Source organism: Geotrypetes seraphini, chromosome 3 (assembly GCF_902459505.1).
Source record: "Geotrypetes seraphini chromosome 3, aGeoSer1.1, whole genome shotgun sequence".
Classification (NCBI taxonomy): Eukaryota; Metazoa; Chordata; class Amphibia; order Gymnophiona; family Dermophiidae; genus Geotrypetes; species Geotrypetes seraphini.
In genome coordinates, this window is record NC_047086.1 from 19,512,229 (window position 1) to 19,535,677 (window position 23,449).

At 42.7% G+C, this 23,449-nt stretch overlaps 1 protein-coding gene across 3 annotated transcripts in view; it reads left to right on the plus strand.

Annotated features, from left to right (window-relative positions):
- The window catches only part of ASCC3 (activating signal cointegrator 1 complex subunit 3), a 938,401-nt gene that overhangs the window by 705,785 nt on the left and 209,167 nt on the right, over positions 1–23,449 (plus strand). For all 3 annotated transcript variants that reach the window (XM_033936490.1, XM_033936487.1, XM_033936488.1), the window contains exons 31-33: positions 818–955; positions 1,049–1,169; positions 19,817–19,949. In XM_033936490.1, coding sequence (XP_033792381.1) covers positions 818–955; positions 1,049–1,169; positions 19,817–19,949 — 392 coding nt within the window. The remainder of the gene's footprint in view (positions 1–817; positions 956–1,048; positions 1,170–19,816; positions 19,950–23,449) is intronic.

Below are 23,449 nucleotides of genomic sequence, written 5' to 3' on the forward strand. Positions count from 1 at the left end.
TGTTCTAGCTGTACTACTGTTGATTTTGCTGCCTTTGTTGTCCTCTAGCAGTGGCTGCTGCATTTTGCATGTATACTGTTTAGAGTTGCCTTAAATAAAGATTTTTTTAAAAAAACACACACACCTTAATTTACCATTATTAGCGATAAACCTAACAAGCAGTAGTGGAGCTGCAAGTGGAAGATGCTGCTCGCGCCGGTAAATATTTAAAAAGGTACACAGGGGGGCAAAGAGGATAGGTTCTGGCACCCCCTGCGAAGATAGCCCCTGAGGCAGCCCCACAGTTCGCAAGCAGCTTAGAGCATCTGGCCACTAGGCCATAGCCTGCTCCCCCCAGCCACAACTTAAAGAGGCTGGCCAAACTACAAAGAATCTCCTTTCTTGCCTATGCTCTCCCCCTTAATCCCTCCCCCCTCATTCGGACCCAATCACTATCCCCTCTCTAGAAGACTTGTCCCAATTAAACTCCTGCCCTCCCCATCAAACATTTTCCTAAAGACCCCCCCCCCAGGCCTACGTTGAGAAATCCCTAGGGTCCGGATGGGTGCGGCAGGAGCGATTCCCATTCATACCGGCCCTGATTCAAAATGGTTTAGGAAAGCTGCTAAAATGTCCAGCTCATTTACACAGTAAATTCCTCATGGTAAGCAAAGGACAAAGTCACACATGATATTTTGATAAGCGAATAGAAACAATTAACCATTTTGGACCAAAGGAGCACGTTCTCTGTTACTAAATTGTCTACATAAAGAACTTCTTTCTACATTAATCAAGGTGATAAAATATGAGTTTTGCTTTTTTTTTCCCCCCATGTTAGATGAATGATGTCATTGTGACACTGAAGGATTCAAACCTTAAACTGACCCTTGCCTTTGGAATAGGCATGCACCATGCCGGGTTGCATGAAAGAGACAGAAGAACAGTGGAAGAACTGTTTGTGAATTGCAAAATCCAGGTATGTGCCTTTCTGTTTTATGATGAGTTTAAAATACATATTTAAAATTGTCTTGGTGTTAGTTCTGCCTCATTGATCTTTTCTTTGCTGTAGGTCCTGATCGCCACCAGTACATTAGCCTGGGGTGTAAATTTTCCAGCTCATTTAGTGATTGTAAAGGGAACAGAATTTTATGATGGAAAAACAAGACGATATGTGGATTATCCTATTACAGGTAATTTGGGACTTTGTCGTACTGAATCTGAAACATTTTTATATTAGTTTGGTTCATAGACAACCCCGCGAAAGACAAAGGCGCGCGCCGACAACTGAGCGCAAGACGGAGGCGCGCGCCGAAGAAAATTACAGTTTTTAGGGTCTCCGACGGGGGGGTTTTGTTGGGGAGCTCCCCCAGTTTACTTAATAGAGATCGCGCCGGCGTTGTGGGGGGTTTGGGGGGTTGTAACCCTCCACATTTTACTGTAAACTTAACTTTTTCCCTAAAAACAGGGAAAAAGTGAAGTTTTCAGTAAAATGTGGGGGGTTACAACCCCCCACAACGCGGCGCGATCTCTATTAAGTAAAGTGGGGGTTCCCCCCCCACGCCCCCCCCCCCCCCGTCGGAGCCGTAAAAACAGTAATTTTCTGCGGCGCGCACCTCCACGCTGCGCTCAATTGTCTGCGCACGCCTTTGTCCCGGCACGCTTTTGACCTGACACCATTAGTTTGAGCGCTGACATTGTTTGTCAATACTTCCATATACACGGTAGGAGGATAGATGTTTTAAAGTAATTTCTTTCTTGTATTTTGATATTCAGTAAAATAAAACTTTGACAATACAAAGGAATATTTAAAATCATTAAGGAAGGTGTTACTGAAGTGCGCTTTAATTCCATTTTATGCAAAGGATCCTGCAGTAAATAACATACATTGAAGGTATTAAGTTGCACTGTTCATTTTTTATAACTACTGTGTTCATATCACGGAATATGTTTAATCAGTCTTCTCTGGGGTTGTAATTCTTCCAAATCAGCTATAACAATATGGGATAATTGACAATTCTGTATAATATCTTGATTGTTATATGTTAATATTTGGATTTAGCTCAAATGTTTTTTCAGAAGTAACCCAAGATAAGTTATATTCAAGAACAGTAGGTGATTTCTCTACACCCAGAGGACTTAAAAATCTTAGAAACCCTTTTACTAAAGCTTAGCATGCACTAATAGATATTAGCGGGCACTAAATGTTGCATGGCCCATAGGTGTAATAACAATAATATAAGATGTGCAGCATTTAGCGCACACCAAAGGCTCCTAAGTTTGTACCTGAAGCGATGGAAAGCGAAATGACTTTTCCAAGATCGCAAGGAGCAGCAGTGGAATTTAAACCAGTCCCTGGCAGCATCCATGAGCCACGGAGGTGACAGGATCTATGCTGCCTGCCAAGCTTGGCAAAAGGGACCCCTGGCCATCTGCAGAGAAAGTCCTCAGCTGACAGCTTGGGGGTCCTCATCAGCTGAGTATTTATATTTTATATTTACATTAGAGGTTCTGGTGGAAACCTGTTTACAAAGTATATATTCTTCCCAATTAATATTTCCAAATTAATAAAGTGTCTTTGCTTATTTGTAAATGGGTCTCTACCAGAGCCTTTAATTCAGTAGCATAATTAAATGAAATGACTATTTCTGAAGTTTATAGGGATGGGCGGGGACAGAGGGGATTCCTCGCGGGGACGGGTGGGGACAAATTTGATTTCAGTGGGGACGGGTTTGACTCCTAGCGGAGACGGGTAGGGCGGGTTTGATTTCTGTCCCCGCGCAACTCTCTACTGCAGACCTATGAGGGCACCACCATGAGACAGATAAAGAGCATTACTGCAAAATTTCCGGAAAATGGAACCACCCATAGGCTTTGTGTTGGTGACTCAACCTGGGTCTGTACAAGAGGAGCAAGTGCAGCCTCAAGTGCTCCTAGAAAAGGCAGAGCAACCAAGGGACATTTGATGCTTCCAGGGGGGGAAAAAAAGAGCCTGGAGTGGCCCAAAGGCTGAAAAATGAAAAATTGATAAAAATGAATCAGTTGTGTAAAATACTGGAATATGATAAAAACAATTAACATAGTAACATAGTAGATGACGGCAGATAAAGACCCAAATGGTCCATCCAGTCTGCCCAACCTGATTCAATTTAAATTTTTAATTTTTTCTTCTTAGCTATTTCTGGGCAAGAATCCAAAGCTTTACCCTGCACTGTGCTTGGGTTCCAACTGCCGAAATCTCTGTTAAGACTTACTCCAGCCCATCACACCCTCCCAGCCATTGAAGCCCTCCCCAGCCCATCCTCCACCAAACGACCATATACAGACACAGACCGTGCAAGTCTGCCCAGTACTGGCCTTAGTTCAATATTTAATATTATTTTCTGATTCTATATCCTCTGTGTTCTTCCCACGCTTCTTTGAACTCAGTCACAGTTTTACTCTCCACCACCTCTCTCAGGAGCGCATTCCAGACATCCACTACCCTCTCGGTAAAGTAGAATTTCCTAACATTGCCTTTGAATCTACCACCCCTCAACCTCAAATTATGTCCTCTGGTTTTACCATTTTCCTTTCTCTGAAAAAGATTTTGTTCTGCGTTAATACCCTTCAAGTATTTGAACGTCTGAATCATGATGAGTTCTAAGGGATTGGGCGATACATTGACGAAATGGGTTGGGAACTGGCTTGGAGGTAGGCTTCAGAGGGTGGTGGTGAACGGCACTTCCTCAGAAATGACGGAGGTGATCAGTGGGGTGCCGCAGGGCTCGGTCCTGGGACCGATCCTATTCAACATCTTTATAAGTGACTTAGCAGAAGGGCTGCGAGGTAAAATGACATTATTTGCCGATGACGCCAAACTGGGCAATGTTGTGGGCATTAACACAACGGACGAAGATTCAATGCCGGACAACATGATGCACGAACTGCTCCTCCTGGAGCGCTGGTCTAGGAACTGGCAACTCAGCTTCAATGCCAAAAAATGCAAAGTTATGCACCTGGGCGGTCATAACCCATGTAAGACTTACACCCTTAATGGCGAGATCCTAACAAGAACGGTAGCAGAACGAGACTTAGGGTTGATCATCAGTGAGGACATGAAGACTGCCAATCAAGTGGAGCAAGCTTCATCCAAGGCAAGGCAAATCATAGGTTGCATACGGAGGGGTTTCGTCAGCCGTAAGCCGAAGTCATTATGCCAATGTATAGATCAATAGTGAGGCCCCACCTGGAATACTGTGTGCAATTCTGGAGGCCGCATTATCGCAAGGATGTGCTGAGACTGGAATCCGTCCAGAGAATGACCATCCGGATGGTCTCGGGACTCAAGGATCTCCCGTACGAAGAAAGGCTGGATAAATTACAGCTATATTCGCTCGAGGAGCGCAGAGAGAGGAGTGACATGATCGAGACATTCAAGTATCTCACGGGCCGCATCGAGATGGAAGAAGATATCTTCTTCAAGGGTCCAGCGGCAACAAGGGGGCATCCGTGGAAAATTAGGGACGGAAAACTGCATGGGGACACCAGGAAATTCATTTTCACTGAAAGGGTGGTTGATCGCTGGAATAGTCTAGAGTGAACTACATGTCCTAGAGCAGTGTTCTTCAACCTTTTTACACCTATGGACCGGCGGAAATAAAATAATTATTTTGGGGACCGGCAAACTACTAAGACTGAAATTTTTTTAAAAAAAAAAACATTTCCACCCCGTTTCCGCGAGCTCGGTCCCCGCAAACCATCTGATCCCATCCGCACAAGCCTCGGTTATGATTTTATATTGAACGTATTTTATTAAAGTATAAAAAGAAACAATATTCTGTACAATTGTCATTTTATAAATACAAATATACAGAACAAGGACCAATAAAACCCCTGTCTCCCCCTCCCCTTCACATATCAAGAAAACTGAATAAGCCAAATTATTACAGAATGCTACACAGAAATATCATGCTAACAGAATACTGCAGTCACACATGACAGGAATAGTGTTAGGAGAGTGCAACTAGGGCAACTGCCCCCTGGTCAGAGAGAGCCCTAAGCCAGCTGGAAGCTAAAGAAGCCCTGCCTGGGCTTTGCAGTCCCCAGTCATGTCTCTTAACAGGGTATATAGTTCAAATCTGATATATTCTAATGACAAAATAGAAATAAAATTATTTTTTCTACCTTTATTGTCTGCCTATTTTGTTCATGTTTATCCCAGTTTCTGCTTTCTTCTGTCTTTTCTTAATTTTCTTTCCAAGGTCTTCAGTTTATCTGCCACTTCTGTCCCTTCCTGTCTTCTACCTATTATACTCCAATATCCAGAACCTCCTTTTTCTTGTTACGGCATCCACCCCGTGTCTAGCATCTCCTACCTACTCAGTCAAGTCTGCTTTTTTCCTCCACCCTACAAACTCCATGTCCAGCATCTTCCTGTGTTCTTTTTTCTTCCCGTTGCTGAGCCAGCCAGCCAACCAACCCACCATCTTCCCCATCCCATTCCAGTACCTCCCCTCTTTTCCCCATCTTAATCCAGCAGATACCTTCCATCATCCTACTCCCTCCATTCCTTATTCAGCATCTTCTCCTTATCTCCCTATTCCCCCTTCACCATGTCCAGTATATCCCTTCTGTCTCCCTACTCCCTCTACCCATGCCCAACATCTTACTTCTGTCTTCATACTTCACCCTCGTGTTCAGCATTTTCCATGTCTCTGTGCCCCCTGCAAGGTCCAGCATCTGTCTTTGTGTCCCTATTCTTCCAATTCCCACCAAGTTCTAATAACTATCCTCCCCCAACGGGATCCACCATCTCCCTTCTGTCACACCAACACCCCCCCTGGGTCTACCATCCCCTTCCCACAACACGTATATCACATTTTTCCCTCTCTTCATAATCCAGCATCTCTTATTCCCTCCCTTGGCTGCTGGCCCCGATCCACTCTTCCAGCACTCGATTGCTATCAGCCCTGCCTTTGACCCTGGTCCTGCTAAACTGGGCAGGACTCTCCATGCCCTAGCATCTCTTCCTGCCTCCCTCCCTCTCTCTCCTCCATGCCCTGGCATAGAGCATATTCAATTCCTGTAGCACTAGACTCTGAAACCAATTGAACATGAAGTTAATCTAATGCTGCATCCTCATCCATCAGGTTTCTAGGTACTATCAAGGAGTAGTGGAATGACCTGGCAGGTAGGCCTGCTGCCCCACACGCAAGCTCTTTACCTGCTGCTGACTGCTGTATTTGTCAGAGGGGGATCTGCCCAAAGTTTGACCCTTTCCTTTGATCTGCACATATGTAATAAGCCATTGCATTTAAAAAAAAAAGTGAGGGCACAGATTAAAGCTCCCCAGGGTTAAAAACAAATCCAAGAAGCTGAAAAGATCAGTGAAACAAACAGTTGTTTATGCATCAGCACTGGTAGCAAAGAATGTGCCTGCTGGCCCTCCCAAAGTCAAGTCAAAAGAGTTTTTCGAAGGGTCTCCTTCTGCCGCTCTGCTGCTGTTTTCTCTCTAGCTCTAGCGTGAACCTTTTTGTTGAGCTATCACCTGTTAAATTTCAGTTCAGAATCTTGTCTTGCTGAGCACAGCGGGGCCCGCAATATAGCAGTCATTCTCATAAGCTGCTGGCGGCTGCCCTAAAATTTTCTCTCTGCCGCAACTTCTGGTTTCCAATAGGGCAGATCGCCACAGAGGGAAAGCTTCAGGGCAGCCGCCGGCAGCGTGTGAGAATGGCTGCCGTGTTGGGACCCCGCTGAAAAGTAACAGATCAGGAAGCAAGGGAGATAAAGAGAAGGGAAGAGAAATTCAGACCGCGGTGCCCAAGGCAGCTGCCCTCTTTGCTCCCCCCTAACGTCGGCTCTGGAGCCCCCTTAACAATTTCAGGCCCTAGGCACTTGCCTCCTGGGCCTACCCTTAATCCGGCCCTAGCAGCAATAACAAAGACCAAACCTACCCTACCTTCAGTTGTGGTCCAGCTAAATCAGACTGCAAGAACGAAGACAGAAACCGCGGGACCTTTCCTCTTGCCTGCATTGCTATTCGCTATAAGCTCTGCCGGTCTCAATCCTGCCCCTCAAAAACAGGAAGTCACTTCAGAGGGGGTGCGGGATCAAGATCGGCAAAGCCTAAAGCAATGCAGGCAAGAGGAAAAGTCCTGGGGATTCTGTCTTTCTTTTTGCTCTTTAATCTGGCCCTGCCAACACCACCGCTGCTATACACCCGGCCGCGTCGATCTCGCCGGCCCTGCGCAGACCGGCAGGAATTTTCTGCGGACCGGCACCAGTCCGCGGACTGGCGGTTGAAGAACACTGTCCTAGAGTGCCCCAAGTTCTACAGTTCAGTACTGAGGCACTCTGGGAGACTGATTTAATCATGCTGAGTTAGAAGGGTGGGACTCGTAGCAGGAGTTAGTGAGGAGAGATCCCAGAGAAAGAAGGGAAGGAGGTCCTAGGCAGATACAATTTAGCTGAGGTAAGCCAAGCTTTGTTTATAGAGTGTGAGGCAAATAAACTAGAATGAAAGTCTTTTATATGCAATTGTGTGTTTGTGTCTTAACTCCTCCTAAAAATCCAAGCCAGCCTGCCATACCAGGTTTAGCTGTCACAGACCTTACATTACATAACATAATATAACTTTATTCTTCTGTACCGCCATAATCAAACAATTTCTAGGCGGTTTACAAAAAAGAAGGCTGGACAATCAGCGAAATACAAATAATTAAAATACAAGTTTCTTAAATATATTCAATGTAAAGTTTTGTTAGCAGCAATATCCATATTTAGGAAATGAATTTATCAAACAACACATAAGAACATAAGCAGTGCCTCCGCCGGGTCAGACCACAGGTCCATCCTGCCCAGCAGTCCGCTCCCGCGGCGGCCCAAACAGGTCACGACCTGTCTGAATCACCAGAAGGGGCCACCTTGGTTTCCCATTGAAGTCCTATCTTCCCATCAAAGTCCTAACCCTCCGGTCTTGCACATGCACGACCTGGTTGGGTTTCTATACTTATTACCTGGTTAGCTTTCTATACTTGTGTTACATCCCAGCTCCTCCCTCAGTATCCCACGATCCCTTTATCCCTCAAGAATCCGTCCAATCCCTGTTTGAATCCCCATACCGTACTCTGCCTGATCACTTCCTCCGGTAGCGCATTACAAGTGTCCACGACCCTTTAGGTGAAAAAAACTTCCTTGTATTTGTTTTGAACCTATCTCCCTTCAGTTTCTCCGAATGCCCCCTCGTACCTGTTGTCCCCTTCAGTCTGAAGAATCTGTCCCTATCCACCCTCTCTATGCCCCTCATGATCTTGAAGGTCTCTATCATATCTCCCCTGAGCCTCCTTTTTTCCAGAGAGAAGAGCCCCAGCCAATCCAACCTCTCGGCGTATGGGCAGTGTTTCAGCCCTCTTACCAGTTTCGTTGCTCTCCTTTGGACTCTCTCAAGTACCGCTATGTCTTTCTTGAGATGCGGCGACCAATACTGAACGCAGTATTCCAGATGTGGACACACCATCGCTCGATACAATGGCATGATGACTTCCCGCATCCTGGTTGTTATGCCCCTCTTTATGATGCCCAGCATCCTGTTGGCTTTTTTCGAGGCTGCTGCGCACTGTGCAGATGGCTTCAGTGATGCATCCACCAGCACACCCAAGTCTCTCTCAAGTCTGCTGTCTCCCAACAATGCCCCCCCCAATTTGTAGTTGAACAACGGGTTCTTTTTCCCTATATGCATGACCTTGCATTTTTCCACGTTAAAGCGCATTTGCCATTTGTTTGCCCAGTCTTCCAGCTTGTCCAGGTCCCTTTGCAGGTCCTCACACTCCTCCCTGGACCTAACTCGGCCGCACAGTTTGGTATCGTCTACAAATTTTATAGCCTCGCAATTTGCCTCCTTTTCCAGGTCATTGATAAATATGTTGAAGAGTAACGGCCCCAGCACCGATCCCTGTGGCACACCGCTCGTGACTCCCCGCCAGTCAGAATATTGGCCCTTTACTCCGACCCTCTGCAGTCTACCCGACAACCAGTGCTTGATCCATCTGTGCACATCCCCTCCCACCCCGTGGTTCCACAGCTTCCTAAGCAGCCTTTCATGTGGCATCTTGTCGAAAGCCTTTTGAAAATCGAGGTAAATGATGTCTATGGGTTCCCCATTGTCCACCCGACTGCTTATTCCCTCAAAGAAGTACAGAAGGTTTGTTAGGCACGACCTTCCCTTACAGAATCTGTGCTGGCTTGTTCTCAGTAGGCCATTCCTCTCGATGCCCCATAAGACAACATGACTCCTCCAATACAATTACCCCACAAGGACTGCTGCTTACTTGCTTGAAATGTCCAAAAAAGTCTTGTATCTGCAGCCAATAGTTTTTGGATAAGCAAATAGACTGGAACTCCTAGTTATCCTCATTGGGCTGTATAGCACGAAATGAGATAAAAGGTAAGTTGGGGCAAATCATATGCAAGAGAATTTGAATAGTACTCATGCCTCCACCGGTAGTAGGGACTAATATGGTCATTTTTCTTCAACCCAAATACAACATAACATAACTTTATTCTTCTGTACCACCACAATCAATATCAATCGGACAGCCATATTCTGTACTATTCTCAATTTTCTCTGGAGCTCCCAAATAAACCATGTTGCAGTAATCCAGTATGGATAAAACTAGTGCCTGCACCAATAGCCTAAATCAGGGGTGTCCAACCTTTTGGCTTCCCTGGGCCGCAATGGCCCCAAAAGTTTTCTGGGGCCGCACAAACGCTGCAGCAAGACAGAGGAAGGAGCCAGCAAGACTGTAAACACCCAGGGGCAGCAGAGGAAAACACTGCATTGCACTCGACCGGGGCCGCAGGTTGGACACCCCTGGTCTAAAGAATAGAGGATCAAAATATTTTTTAAGCACTTCTTTACCGCTAAATTCGTATGTTCTACCATAGTTAGATGGGAATCTAGTATGACCCAATATTTTTATAGATTTTGAGATCAAGTAGTCATGACCATTTAAACGAAGCGATGGTCTGGTTATTTTGTCTTTGAGACTGGCCAGGAAAATTTTTGTCTTTTCAGTATTGAGTTTCAATTTAAAATTGATTGTCTATTGCTCTATCTCAGTCATGATATGAGAAATTTGTTTTAAAATATCACTAGATCATTTAAAGGAATTAAAATAGAAATATCATCAGCATATATATAAAAATTTAGATTTAAATTTTGCAGTAAATGTCCTAAAGACGCAACATAAATATTGAATAGCATGGGTAATGTATGTTTATGATGTGGATTTCATACATTTTATATATTTTTTGTTAAAATTATAGTTGGGTTTATAATTCACCTGATTTCCTTTTTTGGTATCTATTTTTGAAAAGAAGAGTTTGTCACTTCTCCTTGCTTTTCAAGTTCAGTAAATCAGGAATGTACAATTTGCAAGCAGAAATGAGGACTCTTTTTTTGTGTATTAAAAATATAAATCTGTGGGTGGATGCCAGAGAGCTTACTGCCAGATGGAACAGCTTGAGATCTCTTTGAGAAACAAATAAGTTCCAGTAAACACTGCAAGTAAAATTGCTGTGTCTTCCAAATACCTCCAAAAGATGCTGGCAGTACAGAGCAGCTTTCCTGGTATCACACATTGGGAGAGAGGGGGGGGCCTAGGTGCAGAGCCTAGCAAGGAGTGAGGGGGGGCTGGGCGCAGATTCTGGCAGGGCAGATGAATATTAAACACACACACACTTATATTTGAGTCAACCCTTTTTTCCTCCTTTTTGGGGGGGGAAACCAGTCTTATATTTGGATCGTCTTTATTCGAGTATATGCGATAGTAGCTTTATCGCATGCCCCGAGACCTAGTATTTTTGAATAGAGTAAACAAGCCATGGGAGACCTTGGTATTGAGGCATGCTTACAAGGACTCATTATCTGGATGGAAGGAGAGCAATCCTTGGTGCATTGACGCTTACTATGTGTCGAGGAAGTCGGCATTTGAGAGGACACAGTGTTATGCCTAAAGGGAAAGAATGTTTGTTCTTCTTAGCTTTCTTACATGCCGTGTCCCCAAATGCTCAGGGCATACATGAAGGTGATATAGAGTCTTGCCATTGTAAGGAGCCTGATGCCCGACTTTCTGGATGCATTCGATGCTGATGCCAATGACTGTCATAGAAGGCTGAATGTCAGGTTCAAAGTCTCCCGCCATGCTCGATGTCTATGCTGATGTGGTACTGAAAAGTTTTCAAACTGAATATTTTGCCCTTTGAATGACCTCTTTTGCATATGGAAGAAGAGGATCTAATCTAATCTTCTGTTTGTGCATCGCTCATACCTATACAGGCTCAAGGCAACTATAAAGAGAGATAAGAGGAGAGAGAGAGAGGAGGTGGATAGGTAAGAGGGAGAGGAAGGAGAGAGAAAAAGAGGGGAGAGAGGAAGAAAGGGAGAGAAGAGAGGGTAAAGGAGATTAAGTATCAAACAGATGGGTTTTCAGTTTTCTTTGGAAGATGATGTGGCAAGGTTCAGTTCTGGTCTTTTCTGTAAGGCCATTCCAAGTTTTGACTCCTAGGAAGGTAAGCATGGAGTGGAAAACTCGTTTATAGTGAAGATCTTTAGTGGATGGGAGATTTAGTAGTAGGATAAAACTAATGTCCCAATGGTCAGGACCCAGACACTGTACACACCAATTACATCAAGAATATTTCTTAAAGCCACTCGGTACATGGAGGGGAAAAAGGCCGATGCGAAATCAAAAGGCTGAACAGCCCAGGGAGCTTAAGTAATTAGGACGCTGAAAACAATTTGATGCTTCCAGGGGTGAAAAAAGAGCCCAGAGTGGTCCAAAGGCTGAAAAATGAAAAATTGACAAAAATGAATCAGTCGTGTAAAATACTGGAATATGATTTTTTTTAAAAACCACAATTAAAATAATGAAAAATAAGTACAGGAAGGCACAAAATAAGAAACATGACGGCAAATAAAGGCCAAATGGCCCATTCAGTCTGCCCATAAGGATAAAAGTTTGATACACTGTAGAGAGATCTGACGACACAGCTTCTCAGCTCAGCAGAAAACAAAGAACTGATAGTCCTGCAAGCTGACGTTGGGTGGGAAGGCACCAGCATGTCCGCCGTATGAGCACTGCCAAAAAATTTAAAGTGACAGGGCCCTTGATAGTGGATGACATCACCTCACATGTGAGAATATTATGCCTGCTTGTCCTCAGAGGATTTTTTTTGTTCAGTGGTATTTGAGAGATTTCATCTGCTATTAAATGAAATACTTTTAAAGTATCTCTTAGAGTAGTTGTCATAAATCTAGTGCCGGTAAAAGAAAACTAAAGAAGCAGGGGCTTCTCAGATGGGAAGGAGGAATCAGCGAGAATCAATATATCAGCAGGAAAGATAACACTTTGTTGCTACTTCACTAGCAGAAATGCAAATACAATACCGTTTGTAGTTAAGCAGGAAAATCCATTTACACAGACAAAGCTAAATATTACTCGGAGGGTAACATAAGGGATCACTTATTTAACACAGTACTTAAAATCAAGGAGGGACTTCAACTTGAAAAGTCATTACATGATCATTTAATATATGAAAATAAGATTGTCTAACACCTCTTAGAGTAGCATTATAGTCTGCACTGATTGGAAACTATATGTAGTGTTGTGGATATTGATAGATTCTGTAGTAGGTTGGATCTGCTCCAATTAAATTTGGGGTCTACAATTATTTTATGTATTTATTTGTTCGGTTTTCTCTACCGTTCTCCCAGGAGAGCTCAGAATGGTTTACATGAATTTATTCAGGTCCTCAAGCATTTTTCCCTGTCTGTCCTGGTGGGCTCACAATCTATCTAATGTACCTGGGGCAATGGGGGGGGGGATTAAGTGACTTGCCCAAGGTCACAAGGAGCAGCGTGGGTTTGAACCCACAGAGAAGAAGATTGAGGAAGTGATTGTATTTCTGAAGATTTTCAGACTGAACCACAGCAAAGTCTTTTGCAAAAGCTGTGACTGCAGCATTGGAGAAGCCAAATAGAGATCTACATATGCACAGACTTACCGGCCATACTTTTGCAGGTTACAAAATGTACACTAAGATATTACACAAAAGGTCAAAGCTGTGGGAAGATGAATCCGCATGGAGCAGTTTGGCTTTTTAGGAGATATTTTATAAAGGATTTTTCTACTAATATTACGTTTCAGTTCTAAGTGCTACTAGATGTCCACAGCGTTGTACATTAAAACATTCGAGAGACAGTCCCTGCTCAATAGAGCTTATACTTTAATCAAACAGGACAGGTAGAGGGTCAGGGAGTTTCTCAGGCATGGGTGCTTTACACGTGAGCAGGGGTTAGGAGTTATAAACATATTATCAAATTAATCCACAGGTTACTTAAAGGGATAAATTTAAAAGAAATAAAACGTCTACAATTAATCCAAAACACAGCTATCAAACTCATATCTGGTTCTAAAAAATATGATCACGTTACTCCATTACTACAAAAAGCTCATTGGTTACCAGTCATATATAGGATAACATATAAAATTGCTCTTTTAACCTTTAAAATGATACAAACACACGCCCCAGCCAGTGTTCCCTCTAAGCGGGCGGGTGTTGTGAGCAAACTTTTTTCACTGTGAGCTAAAAATATCGGGCGCCAGCAAGTTATGAGCCAAATAAATATGTTGTCAAAGTTGCTGATACATGAGGACGAGGTATTCAAAGGAATTTTAGGCCTACACGCTAAATTAAATAACGTTAAATAATATTTTTAAGAACACAAAACAACGCATTAATTCTTGAAAGTACAAAATTCTTTATTTTTTTTTTTTTTTTTTTTTTTTTTACCAGAAAAACTCAAATTTATTTTAAAACAGTCTACAGAAATTGTAGGGATGAAATGATATCTTAATAAATGTTTTACAACAAATGTAGTTATGTCTGTTACATCCATATGTGTAAACTGTAAATTAAAAACAGTCCAGAAGACAATACGTTTGATGCTTTCAATTTCTAGACAATCTATCAATTCCAGCTTCTACACAAAAGTATAAATACATTAAAACAAAATATTGAAAACCATTTTATTGGGCACAAAGTTTGCCTTCAGTGAGAAGAGTTCACTCAATATGTTGTAGAATAATTGTTGTGAAACTGGAATGGAATCAATTCTTCACTCATGTCAAAGCAGCTCCTGATTGAATAAGACCCGGCTTCTTGCAAGAAGAGGCGGTCGGAGCGTACGCGAGTCCGGCTGCCTCTCCTTGTTGGCGAGCTGAGCGGACCGTCGGGATCGACCCCCCGCACCCCCTAGGTACGCCTCTGCAAGTCTTGCCTTGCCCGGATTTGCCGCTCTCTTCCGGTGTTACTCCCCCCCCCCCACCCGACTCTCCTCTCGCCGCCCTGCCATCTGCCGTACGCCTCTTCTGATCGCCCCCCTCCCTGCTCGCACCCCCACCCCGACGTCCGATTCCTCCCCCAGCCTCCCCTTACCTTTGCGATGCGTTACATGGACTGCCAGCTCGCCTGCCTGCAAGCACGTGTGTGCGCTGTGACGAGAAACTTGTGCGCTGCGATGTAATATTTTGTGCGCCAGCGCAGCTTAGCGGGAACACTGGCCCCAGCATTCATATGACCCCCCCCCCCCCCCCAGAGCCCTTAGATCCACATCTCAATACACTCTTAATGTCCCTTCCCTAAGGATAATAGGGACTCACCGCACCTCAATCTTCTCAGTGACTGCCCCTATGATCTGGAATTCTCTTCCCATATATATAAGATCTGAACACAATTGACAGAAGTTTAAAAGTAGTTTAAAATGTTTTCTTTTTAAAGATGCCTTTAACTGACCATTTGATTTAAGCCCAGCAACTTTGAACCTTTCCCCGCCCTTTTATGTACCTTTTCTCGATAAATATTGTAGTTCTCCCCTCCCCTTCCTATTGTACCTCCATGGTTTTAATAGTTAAGTACGTTAAAAATTGTCTGTCTTTTGTATCCCTATAAATGTTTTAATTATTATTGTACAACGCTTAGTATCTTCGGATCAGCATTTAATCAAATACATGAATAAACTTGAAACTTGTTACATGCATAAAGGTGTGTGGGGTGACAAAATAATACGTACTTTGATGCACCCACAAGTAGCCATATTCAGGAGCACGGGCAAAATCACAGTTAATGTAGGGCTGTTGCATAACATGTTCAAAACAGAAACAAAATGAAAGCAGATAAAGACCATTTGGCCTATCCAATCTGCTCATCCTTTATACCCAAATCTATCCTATGTACCTATCCCAAGCTTTCTTGAATTCAGTTACAGTTTTCATCTCCACCACCTCCACTGGGAGGCCATTCCACAACTTCACTACCCTTTCTGTGAAGAAATATTTCTTCAGTTTGCTTCTCGTTCTGTCCCCTTTAACCTTAATTCTAGGCCTCTTCATCCCAGAGCTTCCTTTCAATTGAGAGAGACCCACCTCTCTCAATTGGTAGATTCAGGGGTGGTAGATTCAGGGGCAATGTTAGGAAATTCTACTTTACGGAGAGGGTGGTGGATGCCTGGAATGCGCTCCCGAGAGAGGTGGTGGAGAGTAAAACTGTGACTGAGTTCAAAGAAGCGTGGGATGAACACAGAAGATTTAGAATCAGAAAATAATATTAAATATTGAACTAGGCCAGTTACTGGGCAGACTTGCACGGTCTGTGTCTGTATATGGCCGTTTGGTGGAGGATGGGCTGGGGAGGGCTTCAATGGCTGGGAGGGTGTAGATGGGCTGGAGTAAGTCTTAACAGAGATTTTGGCAGTTGGAACTCAAGCACAGTACCGGGTAAAGCTTTGGATTCTCGCCCAGAAATAGCTAAGAAGAAAAAAAAAAAAAAAAATTTAAATTGAATCAGGTTGGGCAGACTGGATGGACCATTCGGGTCTTTATCTGCCGTCATCTACTATGTTACTATGTTACTATGTTACTATGTTCACCTGTGCATTTATGCCACAGAGATATTTAAACATCTCTATCATATTGTGGGATCTCTTAGAGAGAGGAAGAGATAATGGTTACTGCAGATGGGCAGACTAGATGGGTCATTCGGTCTTTAATCTGCCATCATGTTTCTATACATCCCCTCTCTTGCTTTCTTCCAAAGTATACATATTGAGATGTCTGCCTTTATGTCGAAGACCACTGACAATTTTAATCATCGTCCTCTGGACCAATTTCATCCTGTTTATATAGTCTTGATGTTACAGTGTTCAGAATTGTAAACACAAGAGACTTATACAGGCGGTCCCTGGGTTAAGAACGAGTTATGTTTTTAAAGCTGTTTTTAATTGTATATAACTCAGAATTTGTAGATTGTAAGATTCTTGTTTCTTATCTCTGCTCCCAGCTGACAAAAGGGCCAACTGTCCCTACCTCTAGTCTAAGGTACAACATGCACAACCACTCACTGGTCTTAATGTGGCCATGCATCATTCCTGAATCTGCTATAGGAGAAGTGTAGGAGTCTATGCCACTGAAATGAAGCTCAACGATGTACTTAACTCGGGTGTCTGTAACTCAGGGATTGCCTGTACTTGAGTCACATAAGAACTTAAGAATTGCAATACTGTGACAGACCGAAGGTCCCTCAAGCCTAGTCTCCTGTTTGTAACAGTTTCCAACCCAGGTCATAAGTGCCTGGCAAGATCCCAAGAAGTAGCAACATTCCAGAGCTCATATTGTGATGTCATAATGCCTCATTCCACCAGGGCCTAAGAGCCAACTTCATCAGTGATGTCACAATGGCTTGATTATTCCTATTCAGGCAGTACCTGGCTTAAGAACGAGTTACATTTGTAAAGCTGTTCTTAAGTCAGATTTGTGTGTAACTCAGAACTTGTAGATTTTACGATTCTTGCTGCTTACCTCTGCTCCCAGCTGACAAAAGAGCCAATCGTCCCTAGTTCCAGTGTTCCCTCTAAGGTACCTTATACACAACCACACACTTAATGTGGCCCTGCATCATTCCTGAATCTGCTACAGGAAAATTGTAGGAGTCTATGTCACTGGAAATGCTGCTCAGTGAAATCAAATGAAGCCACAACCGCGTTCTTAAGTACAAGTCGTACTTAAGTCGGGTGTTTGTAACTCGGAGACTGCCTACACAAAGGCACTATCATCTCCTTTTTTCCTATTGGCTAGTCCTCTCCCTGTGCACCCAAGAAGCCTTTTGACATTTGCTTTGCCTTTTCACATAGATCACCCTCAAGTTCCTGCTCCTCTTTTTTTTTTACACAGAATTGCTTCACCCCCTATGCTATATGTCCCCTTGTATTTTTTTTAGCCCAAATGCACGACCCTACATTTTTTTATATATATATATATTTTTTTTTTGCTATTTAAATCACAGCTGCCAAATTCTGTCCCATTCTTAAAGCTTTGTTAGGTCCCTCCTCATGCTTCTCACATGATCAAGGGTTTCTACCCTATTGCAGATTTGGGTATCATCCACCAGACAGCCCTTCTGCAAAAATGTTAAAAAGACCTGGCCCAAGAAGTAAATCTTTTGGCATGGCACTAGAAACATCCCTTTCCTCAGAGTAGCTCCATTTACCACTACCCTCTATCACCTTCCACTCAATCAGTTCTTAACCCAGTCCATCACTTTAGGGGCTCATACCAAGGACACTTAGGGCCAAATTCTTTAAACAGCATCCCAGAGTTAGACGGCAGTAGGCGTCCTACCACTGTCTAACGAACCAATTGGGATGCACTTTTTTTTTTTTTTTTTAATGCAGGCGTGAATCTCATACCTAAGTAGTTGCATAGGGATGCTTACGGATGCCTAAGGCCAACATAGGCATGATTTGCGTTGGAATTTGCCTTATGTGTCCATAGGTGTCCCAATGCACCTCCATAGGTATGAGACTGGCGCCTTAAATGTAGGTCTTTAAAATGCTGGCCTATATTTAAGGTTCCTGTGTGGAAAAAAAAATATGCAATTCTATATGCAATGCCTGCCGGTGATTGACAGGGCAAACCCTGCCCTGACGCAGACACTAGCGAAACATGCATGTTGGCAATGGGTTTGGCAATGAATGTATGAATGGCTTATTGAGCTAAGTATTTCAAGTATAGTGGTACCTCGGTTTACGAGTGCACCGGTTTGCAAGTGTTTTGCAAGACGAGCAAAACATTTGCAAAATCGGTGCCTCGGAAACCGAGCATGGCTCGATTTATGAGCACACACCCCCCCCCGGCAATCCGGCAACCCCCCCCCCTGCGATCCGGCACCTCCCCTGCCTCGAACCGGCACCCCCCCCTCCCGCCACGATCCGTTATCCCCCTGACACAATTGGGCACCTCCCCCCCGCCGCTTCTTACCCTCATCTGGGCACTCTTGAAGCTCGGCCTCCTCGTCTGCTGGGCCTTGAGCATGCTCAGATGCTCAAGGCCCAGCAGACGAGGGCCGATCTTCAAGAGTGCCCAGATGAGGGTAAGAAGCGGCGGGGGGGTGCCCAATTGTGTCAGGGGGGGTCGGATCGTGGCGGGGGGTGCCGGTTCGAGGCAGGGGGGGTGCCGGATCGCAGGGGGGGTTGCTCGTAAATCGAGCCATGCTTGGTTTCCGAGGCACCGATTTTGCAAATGTTTTGCTCGTCTTGCAAAACACTCGCAAACCGGTGCACTCGTAAACCCAGGTACCACTGTACTACTAAAATTTTGGGACCCTTTTTTTTATTTTTCCTTTTCCTTCCCTTTCCTCATTTTCCTTGCAATTCCTATTGTAATTTATCATATTGGTTTTCCCTTTAAACATAATAGTTATTCTTGTATTGTTTTATTCCCTTATTTTTATACTTATTGTAAACCACTTAGATTTTAACATTTTTGTTTTATATTTGCGGTATATTAAATAAATTGATCTTGAATTCTCATTGTTAATTCATAGTTAAATTGTCTTTCTTTGGCATTTCTGGGACATAAGGCCGTAGAGGTCCGCCTGGCACAGTTCTCAGGTTCCAACTACTAGAGTTGCTGGCAAAGCCCACTCCAGCCTATCCAAACCAGTGCAATTAGAGCAGCTTCACTCAGCGCCACCTGAATTGCAACCAGGATCTCATGGCCATGTGTTGTTTACATGAGTCCAACGATTACTGTACAATCTTTGCATCCAATGCATACTGGGTTTTGCTGTTATGGTGTGTTAACTGCAAAAACATAACACACTTTAGTAAAAGACCCCCCCTGTGAAAATAAAAAGTTTGCATTTGCTATGGTCTGTAATACCTCTCAGTGCAATGATTTATTGATGAGAACAGTTTCTCAGAAATGAGGTAAAAGAGCTATAAAGTATTGTCAGGATGTTCTCTTTCTTTAATAATAACTTTATTTTTAAATACTGCAATACCACAAACAGTTCAGAGCGGTTTCCAGAAGAAGAGACTGTATACAGACAGCGATATTACAAAAAAACTTTCAAAATTGCATTAGCATGGTAAGATTGATCAAATTTTTCCTGGAAGTGTTTTAGAAGTACATCGTGGTAGAAATGGAGTCAGATAAATTTGTCAAAGCGATATGTTTTGATTGACTTCCTAATTTTTACCCTAGAAATTCTTTGTTTACATTGCTCCTGAATTAATATTGAGTAACACCAAAAGGCTTAAGATACAGAGAATAATTTCTCATGGAAACTGTTTTGTTCATGTTGATCTTTTTCTTTTGAAAAAAAAAAAATACAGCTTTCAAGTTTATTATAGATTTGATTAATTGCTTATTCAAAATTCTAAGCTATGGATTTTATGTTATTGAAACAGAGAAATGTAAAATATCTACATATCCAAGTTCATTGATTCATTTCTGTTTCACAGATGTACTTCAGATGATGGGACGTGCCGGCAGACCTCAGTTTGACGACCAAGGAAAAGCTGTCATTCTAGTGCATGATATTAAAAAAGATTTTTACAAAAAGTTTCTTTATGAACCTTTCCCAGTGGAATCCAGGTAAGCCCAACCAAGGTACATAAATCAGGCCCTGGAGGGCAAATTATCAGGGTAACTGAATTTATACAGATAAAACCTGCTTTCTAAAATATTTCTGTAAGCCAGTTTTTCTCAGGAATATTCATAGTTGTTATCATAAAAAAGCAAATGTATCGGTGTCTGTCACATTCATAACCATGCGTCCTGGTCTAGGAAGTAATGGCTCTGAGAAAGACAATTGTTAGAGCTAGTTAAGGAAGGAAGTTGTCAAGTTGTGGTAAAAAAGTAGGCTTTTACTGCACCTTGATTTACCCATGAGTCACCAACATGTGGTAGTGCAGTACCACAGATTGCTAACTCCTATGCACGTCACAAGAAGCATTATTCCATTTGTCCAGGAGCATCAGGCTGGCAAGCTGTGGCCCAGTGCTCCTAGACCTTATAGTATTAGCCATAGTGGTGGCAAGAGCACCTCCCCAGGCTGAAAGCCTCTTTGGATGCCACTTCAACCATCCACTCACCAACCTGAAGGCCCCCCCCACACCCAAGGTTATAACACCTCCAGGCCCCCACTGGTCGCACCTTTGCAGAAATCCCTGGTAACCAGTGATGCCAGCAAAAACAGTTCCCAGTCGCTCTTGCCCTTGCCAACATCTTTTTCCAAAATGGTGCTAGGCGGCCTTTATGATAGTCTTGCAGTACTTCTGCTGGGGGTCATGTTTCTGTGTAAGGTTCTTGTAAGGAAACATGACCCCTAGTGATTGTACCACGAGACTACCATCAGAGGACGCTGGTGCCATTTTGGAAAGAAGGTGCCAGTAAGGGCAGTTTCTACTGTAGGCTTCCTCAACCTGTTCCACAAAACGCCAAGAGGTTTTTTCAACGTTAAAACGTGGGGGCGGTCTGATGTGGGAGTTACATCCTTAGAGGTATCTTTGCTCGGGGGTAGGTTGACCGCAGGGATGTTTAAGTAGAGGGGGGCTGGTTGGGATAGTTCAAAAGGGAGCTTGATTTGAAGAGTCCAATAGGGGTTTTCAGCCTGATGTGTACCTGCCTCTTCAACATTCATCCTAGGAGCATGGGACTGCAGCTCGGTGGCTCTATTCTCCCAGACAATAAAGTAACCCCAAAAGTTGAAATTTCCAAAAATTAAAGGAGGACTAAATGTACCTAACTTTAGAGATTATCACTCTGCCTTTAGGTTAACTCAAGCACTACAATGGTTCTCCTTATCATACAATTTTGATACCCCTAGATGGTTATCATTGGAGAGCTCACTGATACTTCCCTTTCCTATTCATTTACTTCCCTTCATGGATGAATATAAATATTCTGATCACTTACGCCTTCTCAAACCTTCTGCAATTTTAATGAATGATTTCTATAAGTTACTAAATAATAATATCTTTACTCCTAATATCTTCCCTATTTGGAACAATACGAAATTTAAGTTACCTGAACTAGGCCCATATAGAGAAGAATGGCAACATAATTGTATTTGGTCTATTCACCAATTGTTGATACAGGACATTCCGTTAAATATTGCTGATTTACAATCTTCCTATAATATATCGCCTTTACCACAATATGTCTATAATAAACTACATGATTTGATTGTGAGAGTTGTGCCGTCTCTAGACAGGGACATGCTAAATTTTTCTGATTTTGTTTGCATCTTTTAAATAGAAAGAAAGCTTCTAAAATATATAAGAAACTGCAGGAATATTCTATTAATCATAATTCCTTAATTGAAATCTCCTGGTCCTCTGATTTTAATCTGGATGATAATACTATTGTTTGGTCTGAGTTCCGGGTGCACTCTGCCCGTCCTACTATGTCTGCTTCACTTTGTCAGTCCACGCTTTTCATTGTACAAAGATCTTACTGGACGCCGATTAAAACCTGCCAGAATTACATCACAGTCCTCTTCAAATTTATGCTGGTCTTGTAAAAGTGAACCTGGTACACTTTCTCATCTCTTAATGTGTTGCCCCAATGTTTCCATATTTCAATGTACAAATTTACCGGAACTTAATATGGCGTAGAATTAAGAGTATTGAAAATTCCATATCTTTCACCTATGAAACTCTTATCCTGCGTTCTTCAAATCCTAAGATTATCATTCCTGCTAATCAAAAGAAGCTTTTTAACATCCTTCTCGCTGCTGCCACTCATTTTATAATTTGTAATTGGAAGGATAACACTAAACTCTACTTTCGTGAATGGTGGCGCTCTGTGTGTTCTATACGTAAATATGAAACTGTTATCGCTATAAAATCTTGTACAATAGCGCATTTTTGTAAAATTTGGGCACCAGTAGATAAGTTCTCATAAACAATTGACTATATTGACTATATATTTCAGTATACATTATTATAGGTTTGTAATTGTTAAATATTGCTTTGTTTATATTTTTTGTACTTTTGTTATTAACTTTTTTTAAATACAATAAAATTTATTGGAAAAAAAGTATAAAAAGGGACAATATTCAGTACAACTGATTATAAATCACAAATGGATCCTTCCATTTCTATCTGGCTTTGGTACAACCTTCCCAAAGATTTAGGGATCCTTTTACTAAGATGTGCTAGCGTTTTTAGTGCATGCAGGAAATTACTGCGTGCTACGCTTCAATAACTAACGCCAGCTTAATGCTGGCGTTATGGTCTAGCGTGCGCTATTCCGCGCATTAAAGCCCTAACGCAGCTTAGTGCATTCTGTAATTCACTGATTGCCAGCCTTCTTCGATGTGAACCGCCTAGAAGTCTTTTCGACTGTGGCGGTATAGAAGAATAAAGTTATTATTATTATTAAAAGGAGCTCTTAGTTGCCTATGTTTTTACATCATCTGGGAAGGCAATTGGATTGTCTTTCAGATATGGATGTAGAAGAGAGCCTAAATTGTGTAGTAGATGAACAGGAAAGTAAGTGTCTATTAAATGCTGGAAATGCTCCTTTATGACAGCAACGATGGATAAATCTGTTGCAGTAACATTAAGATGCTTTAGTAGCTGGGCACGTGAAGGAAGAACGTTACAGATGGTAGGAGTTTGATCAGCAGACAACACTCTTGTTGCCACCTCAAAGGCAGACAAGACACAAATTCCATTTTAACAGGACTACTTTGAAATCCAAAAGCAGTTTCTGCAGTTTTATTTTTAATTGAATTCAGTTGCCAATTCTCTAAAATGTGTTAAGTTTTTACATATTGATAGTCTCAAATTTTTAGAGAATGGCATGGGGACAAAGTTTGTCCCTGCAGGCTCTGACCCCACCCTGTCCCCATGGGCTCTGTCTCCATCCCCGTATCATTCTCTACCACTGAGTCTCCTTTTGCAACTTTTGCTGCATTCTGTCCCACAGATTTTGGGTTCATCAGCAGATTAGTATGGATTTTATATTGCTTAACAAGCACACAAATCCATGTTGTTAACCATCTTTAGATTGTTAAATATTCTCAGCTTTTAAAATATAATAAATTTTCTAGCCTTTGGTCTGCTTTCCTTGATTTTTCTGTCGTT